General features: G+C 32.4%; 1 protein-coding gene across 1 annotated transcript in view; it reads right to left on the bottom strand.

The window, feature by feature from the left end:
• Positions 1-3,468: 3,468 nt before the first annotated feature.
• The window catches only part of LOC132754234 (uncharacterized protein C01G6.5-like), a 28,234-nt gene continuing 23,321 nt past the window's right edge, over positions 3,469-8,381 (bottom strand). The window contains exon 8 of the mRNA XM_060744852.1: positions 3,469-7,804. Within this exon, the coding sequence (XP_060600835.1) occupies positions 7,700-7,804 (105 nt within the window). The 3' untranslated portion in view covers positions 3,469-7,699. The remainder of the gene's footprint in view (positions 7,805-8,381) is intronic.

Genomic DNA, 8,381 nt, shown 5'->3' with positions numbered 1-8,381 from the left:
CAAAAACTACAGTGTAACCTCTCCAGAGCAACCATCAAAAACTACAGTGTAACCTCTCCATAGCGACCCTCAAAAACTAGTGTAACCTCTCCAGAGCGACCATCAAAAACTACAGTGTAACCTCTCCAGAGCAACCATCAAAAACTACAGTGTAACCTCTCCACAGCAACCATCAAAAACTAGTGTAACCTCTACAGAGCGACCATCAAAAACTAGTGTAACCTCTACAGAGCGACCATCAAAAACTAGTGTAACCTCTACAGAGCGACCATCAAAAACTACAGTGTAACCTCTCCAGAGCAACCATCAAAAACTAGTGTAACCTCTACAGAGCGACCATCAAAAACTAGTGTAACCTCTACAGAGCGACCCTCAAAAACTAGTGTAACCTCTACAGAGCGACCCTCAAAAACTACAGTGTAACCTCTCCAGAGCGACCCTCAAAAACTAAAGTGTAACCTCTCCAGAGCAACCATCAAAAACTACAGTGTAACCTCTCCAGAGCGACCCTCAAAAACTAAAGTGTAACCTCTCCAGAGCAACCATCAAAAACTACAGTGTAACCTCTCCAGAGCGACCATCAAAAACTAGTACACTGTGTATAACCTCTAGAGCGACCCTCAAAAAAACTACACTGTAACCTCTCCAGAGCGACCCTCTGTAGGACAATAACCTCTTTACAACAGTATTAATTTATTTCCAAACTAAGACTTCACAATAAGTTTTAACTTCTTTAAGAGCAAGACCTCCCAGCATAAATATTTGTTTCCCAAAGGGTGTTGCTATGCCGAGATTGCACTGTACTTAAATATTCATACTTGCATGTTTCATACAAACTATGAATAATTGAATTTGCCATTTTAATATCACATTTTAATGCTGTTAATAACTACGCTCAATGGCAATGTCTGTATATATCAATACGTTGGTGGATAATACTGATTTTGGTCTTAGCTTAGCTAAAATAAGTGTTTTTGCAATTGACATTTTTTCTAATTAAAACAATTTATTTTAAATTTAAATCCTAAAGCAGTCTGCTTTAAACCATATTTAAAGAATTTATAAATATATATTTTTTTTTCAGAAATAAAAGGTCTTGTTTATTATAGTGTCCCCCAACTGAAAGGGTCAGCCATTTCTGACTTATGAGACACCTTTTGCTTGCATACCATGTACCTCCCAACTCCTACCACTATGCCAGGTGGATAGAAATCGTTAACCATTCATTTTAACTACCTCGCACCTCACGAAGCGGCCATTTCGGAACAAGTCCCACGAGAAACATTCATCCTTCAATTAACGCTCCCCGTGGGGCTCGAATCTTCGACCTCCGGATCCGAAGGCGGACGCCTTAACCACTAGGCCAAAGGTACTGGTATAAATATTTTATCACCTCTAACTCAATAACATATTGAGCATGATCACACATCTTTAACAGTCACATCTTTAGCGTGATCTCATATTTAGCATAATCACACATTTTACAGGATCATACCTTTATTTTAAATCAGTGCTTTGATTTAAAACAAAGTGTGCAATTTCCAGTGCAGCTAAAGTGTATGCTAGACAAGAACAAATAGGCTTTGTGCATGTAATTCTTCCAGCTTTACCTGATTGAATCAATGGGTGTTATAAAAATATTGGACAAAACAAAAAACAAAGAATACAGTAATAAAAACCCACATATATAATTTTATTGACCAAGTTTTCATAATAAAATTCCACCAATTAAAATGCTCATCAAATTAGATGCACAGAAATAATGATAAAACATTTTAATCAATTAACAACAACATTCACTCACTAAAAATGAGATTTTATCTATGTGACATGAAATGATTTAAAGACCAACCTAAACCTCTAATTGTCAAGTTGAGTAATATAAAAACATTAATTTTTGGTAATTTTACAAATCAACTAAATATCCAAGAATCATTTAAACTGAGCTGACAGATGGAATTCATGAATATTTAATCTTACAAATACACATGTAAGTCTAAAATATTCTTTCAGCAAAGATTTTGGCTTCACCAAAATATCTTGATTTTACAAAAAAAAGAAAGAAATTACTTGCTTTCTAAAATGATAAAAACTTTATCCATTGAACACAAATTTGTTTCAAGTCCAAACCTACCATACACCAACTATGCTGAGTTTAACACGATCTCTATGTAAATTGGTTTAAAAAAACTCATCTCATTTCAAATGATGATGTTTAAAGGCCTAACTAGATTGACATATGTCAAGTTAAATAATAATTTTGACATGATTTGCTTTTCTACATTGATTAAACAAATAATTGATTTATTGAACATTAAATTGATTCAAGACCCCGAACAAAAATTACATATCAATGTCAACAACACATAACTTAAACTGATTTAAATTCTTAACAAGAATTTAAAGACCTACCAAGATAGATGTAACTAAAAATGGACGTCGGTGGCAAGAACAAAGAATTTCAACACCAGTTAAATTCTATATCTGTTACAAAAAGTCTTTCATATCTATCAGGTTTTATTTTGTTATATATATGAAGGGACAAAAATCTGTTTAAAATGACATATAAACATAAATTGAGGCTCAACAATTATGTCACATGTGTTATTAATTATCAATAACTGGACACCCAAACAATGATGTCATGTGATATCAATAACTGGATACCCAACAATTATGTCACATGTGGTATCAATAACTGGATACCCAACAATGATGTCATATGTGGTATCAATAACTGGACACCCAACAATGATGTCATATATGGTATCAATAACTGGACACCCAACAATGATGTCACATGCGTAATCAATAACTGGACACCCAACAATGATGTCATATGTGTTATCAATAACTGGACACCCAACAACGATGTCATATGTGTTCTCAATAAATGGACAACCAACTATGATGTAACATGTGTTATCAATAACTGGACACCCAACAACGATGTCACGTGGTATTACTGACTGGACACCCAACATTGATGTCACATGTGACAAGATATCAATTGACATCCATTAATGATGTCACATAATGACATCATGATCAGCTAATTATCAGAGTTGAAAATTGCATTTGCTTAAATGTTTTAACATCTTTCAACACCTTTCAGTGCAGTATTTTTAATAATGTCCCATTGAAGCCAAAAACAAATTTTCCCCATTTTGTAACATAAGTACAAATAATAAATATTCTCACAAAAAAGCAAGCACAAATTTAGGCCAAGGTAGGTTTAGATTAAGCAACAAAAAATATTTAATAAATCGTCCAACCTTCCACACATTTTTTAATGTTTTATTGCCACAATGGAAAATACTTTAATGAATGTAAAAAAATGCATATATTTCATATAATTTATAATTGCACATCAAATTTATGTACTTTTTTTATATTTTTTTTACAACTTGTTGTTTTTTTCTTCACATTACATGTATCGACAGAAACACATTTTTCGTCCTTTTTCCCCCACATTGTTCTTTGGTCCTATATAGCTACTATTTATAAATTTATATGTTATTATATAATAAATATGTCTAATTTACATCTAACAATCCCTGAAAAATAGTGATTTGGTCATGACCAACTTATATACAAAACCATCAAGCATTTACAACATGTAATTTTTTTGCTTTCATAATAATTTCATACCTTAATATCTATCTAAAAATATCTATTGTTAAGGTTACGCTTACATAAACACTGTAAAGGTCATATCGGGATTTCCAGCTTGGAGCAAGACCTAAGATGCTATTCTATGCAATACTTTAGGCATGAGTAAGCACGACAAGCTAACCGGATACCTTTCTCATATGAAAGAACCCAAAATCCCTCAAGGGATTCAAACTCAAAGCAAATCACTTGGCAAAAAAAATATTTTGACTTCTGATAAACAACTTTGTAGTCATTGTAAAAGCTAACCCAAAATTACCCATGCACTCTAAATATTATCTCTCTTACAAATAAATAGCACTATATTGAATAGTTTTTCATTCTGGTTTCTTTCGTTAAATAGCAAAGATCCTTAAGGCGTTCTATCCGACAACAGCAGGCCCCAGAGTTCCAGATAATCTGCGTACTTGTTATATTCCTTTTAAGGTTATGGGAAAGTTAAACAATAGATGTTATTCTGAACTCGGCATATGTTGGTTTTTCCAAGCTTATGCCCCGGTATAAAACAAACTTTTTACTGTTATAGCTTCACAGTGCACTACCCATCAAAATAGATTAGTCAACCTGTTGCGCTTATTTTCAAAAGCTGTAGTAAAACTTTGTTTGTACCTCCGGATTATCTCAGGGAAAACCTTAAATATTCTTAATTCCCTAGGAGTACGTCTATTTGCTGCATTGTCACAGGCTATTGTTGGATGCCTCACCTTAAGAACTATCAATCGAACATCACTACACTTAAAATAACAGGCTGCCTTCTAACTTCAAACAATACTGGAAACTGACTAATTATGTATACAATAAATATTCAATGTCTTAACAACAATATAAACACTGTGACTATTATTCTATCTATGGTAAGTATTTAAATAACAATTCACTTAAAAAAAAACTCAAAGGAACACTTGTATATGTTATTTCCCTGAATTTCTGCCCAATAAGTATATATTCCAAGTTCACTTACAAACAAATACAATATTCTTAAGGTAATATAAAGTTATGGATAAATTTCCTCATTTTGACCTTAAAGGTAAAGGTCATTCATAGGTCAAGGTCAAATTACAAAAAAATCAAAATGAGGCTCCCATCAAGCTTGAACTGTGTCACATTATGTAGGCTTTAGCTTTTAAAATGAGGACTCAAAAGCTCAAAAGCTTATGTTGACAACACTTAGACATACATACAGTCAGAGAAATGATCTGGCAAAAAAAGCTCCCCCACCCCGCACACTCGGAGGCGCAGATGCAATTGAAATAATTGGCAGCAAACATTTTAATGTACATAAAAGGAAGTTATTTATAATATAGTGACCAACAGAACTGTAAATATGCAACTTAACTTATTTAACTAAATCCATCAAAACCCCTCCTTTGTAGTAATTTTCATTAACGGAAAAATGGCAGTGTCAATGAAACATGAAAACAAATAATTCGCAATAATAAATAAGAATACATCTGCATATGAGCCATGCCCATTAATTACAATACATTTAACATTAATAGCATCTCAAAATGTCAATAAAAACTAAAATTTTGGTAATTTTTCAAAATTTTGAATAACCAAACTTTTTAATAAGCAACGCAATTTTGGTTACAGTGAGCACCAAAATTGTGCACATTAAGTCTGTTAACAAAGTATTTGTATTAGTGGCGGGTGTTGCAAAGAAAAAAAATCATTTTGTAATATATTGCGATATTTACAGATATATTGCAATATATTGTGAACTATATAAAATGCTTGAAAATCAAGGGTAAGACCTACAGAACCTTGACTTATCTATTCATTTAAAATTATCATATGTCACAATAAATCGTATGCAAGAGGCCCTTTAATAAAAGATTTCACAATGTGTTAAAAAAGCCATTGTAAATCAAGGAGTTTAAACAACATTTGAAGTCAAACTAATACAAGTTGACTACAATTCTTTCATGTTTATATTCAACGTTTATAGCTTCAATATATTGCAGTATCTGAAAATATATTGCAATATATTATTGCCAGATAAAATATTGCAATATCCAAATATTGCCATATATTGCACAACTTCATGATCTGTACGATTATCAAAATATTGAAAAATCACCAAAATTGTGGAGAGAAAAAAAAAATCATCAACATTTTCAATAATAACCAAACTTTTGAAGTATAAACAAGAACTTTGAACACCTTTACAACGGTTTAGCTAAATTTACATAAAATATTGGCGTAATTCTTATGGACAACACAATATTTAAAAATATTTCAAAATGCAATATCTCCAGCAACACAAGTATATTATAGTGAGTAACATACAAATTACATATAAATGTGCAACCATTTAAACTTTCCCCTCACATTATTGTTCAAATACATTACAAGATTTATGTTACATTTCTACTGGTATTTCTTGAAAGTTGAAAAAGCTCATTCTGTACTAAAGTTACCCTCTATTCAATATATAAGTTTCAAACATTAAATATCTAGTAAGACTTTCACTGTATAAAAGAATCCCAGGTCATATTCAATGGTGTTATTCTCAGTAGACCGCAAATTTTACATAGTAACTAAGATAGATGCTCATTCTCACAGATGTCTGTACTGGGGTTGTCCACTGGTACAGTCTTTTTTATGTTTTTTTTCCAGAATTTACTTTATCAATATCTTTGGTTGTTTATTTTTTTGGTTTTACAGCACACAAACACAATTTAGGTCATATGGCGCCAAGACAGGATAGATGAATCAATATCATATGGACAAGACAAAAAATGCTTCAGATAAAATGGAAAAGAAAATCAAAGAACTCCAAGTTCAAGAAGCAATGAAGAAACTAAGAGATGCTCCCCATTTTTCTGTGTGATTTTGTTAACATGTTCGCTTGTTTTTAATGCCAAGTTTCACTAATTTTTGGTCATATCCCGGCTTACAATAACCCATAATATGTTGAGGCTAAGTATTTTTGTCAATAATATAAAACTATCAAGGCATGCCAACACTATCTGATGTAAAAATCTAAGCGCATCGGCATGCATCTGGGGAGATCCCTAAAAGGCAGAACTTTTGGCGGGTCGGTCAAAAGTGGTATTCTAGGAACATTTTATTGGAGGACCAATTAAATGACAGGAAGAGTGGTAAGCTCGATTATCAAGACCTTTAAATGAATAAACTAAATTGGTTTTTTTAATAGGTGAGATAGGTGCTTACTAAGCAATTAAGAAAGATAATTAAATCATATTGTCTGAAAACTTGAAATGCAATTAACTTTCTTTGCTGGCTGAGAAGGAAGACATGGCAGTGCTTTAACTTGCAGCTGATAGATACTGTTTAACATGAATCTTTTTAGATCTAAGGGACACAATTCATTCTTATTGCAATATTTTACAGATTTACTTCCCTTATACACTTCCTTCCCATGCAGTTAATATTATATTTTCATGCACATACCACGGTCAATGTTTGTGAACATCAAAAATATCTTTCAAAACAATGTTAACTCTCTAATTAAATCAATATGAAATCGAAAATACTTTCATGAAACAATGGAAAATGATAGCAAATATAAATGCTCAATACAGCTTTGTGTCAACGCCTGTAGTCCAATCTTTACTCCTTCTCCTATCAGTAGACTGAGACAAGTTCAAGGCATATTCCATGTAATAAAACCCTATGAAATCCTCACTTCGATGGAAGTTAGTGGTCAAAATCTTTAAATAGATGACCACTATTATACACAGAGCATTTCATTATGGGCGTAAAACTAGCTAAAAATCTGACAAGATCTCTACATTATTAACATTATTCAGGGATGAATTTTTGTAAAAGCCTTTCTTCTGGAAAAAGAAATAAATTTTAAAAAATTTTCAAGCTTTACTCAATCATAACCCTAATTTTACAATTGCCCCAACCACTGCAAAATATCCTCATGGTTTATACATTGACAGTCATCCAGTTGGAAATGTGTCATTGGTGTCCGCATGTGTTTTAACGATTCATTTGCCGCAATAGTCAAATCGTTCCCACGTAAGCAAATAATACAGTTGCAGATATAATATCATCAGTCGCAGCCGCAGTTGAAATGTTCGTCGCTATCCTTCAGTTTGTTGTAATTTGCGCCGACACACACCGTGTGGTACCAACCGTCACAATCGTCACACTGCACCTATAGAAATAAAGTAATGTCAGGTTATAATTTAAGGCATATTACCAAAATACTGATCTTTCTTCCATCTAATAACTCTTCTCCTAACTTCATACCATACCCTCTAGTTCCTTCAGGACAAGCCCCTCATGGCAGGTTTATTTGCCTTATATATATTTTTATAATACTTTTTTTATTAGGTTTTACGTCACACCAACACAGTATAGGTTTTATGGTAACTTTACTGCTTTCATTTAAAGGAAGACTTCGGGTGCCCTTCCTGTATTAATTCAGGCCAGACCTGGGGTAATCACTAATCGTAATCATCGATTTTTTAATTGATTACATGATTACACTGTAATCATCATGTAATCGATTACCTTGCTCAAAATTGATTACATTAATTGTAATTAATCAATTACAGCTTAATTTCAGTCTGTAATTATGATTACAATTTGATTGATGTTGATTACTTTCAGATTTAACATGAATGTATTAAAATTCAAATATTTATTTCACATGTTACAGTTTAACTAAGGTAGTAAAATATCAAGTGAGACATTTTATGACATCACTCACAATGAAAAAATAAGTTTTA

This window comes from Ruditapes philippinarum, unplaced genomic scaffold (genome assembly GCF_026571515.1).
Source record: "Ruditapes philippinarum isolate M1 unplaced genomic scaffold, ASM2657151v2 ctg1253_1_1_1_1, whole genome shotgun sequence".
NCBI classification, from domain to species: Eukaryota; Metazoa; Mollusca; class Bivalvia; order Venerida; family Veneridae; genus Ruditapes; species Ruditapes philippinarum.
Note: the sequence above shows the minus strand (reverse complement) of the source record. Positions and strands in the feature narration are given on the sequence as shown.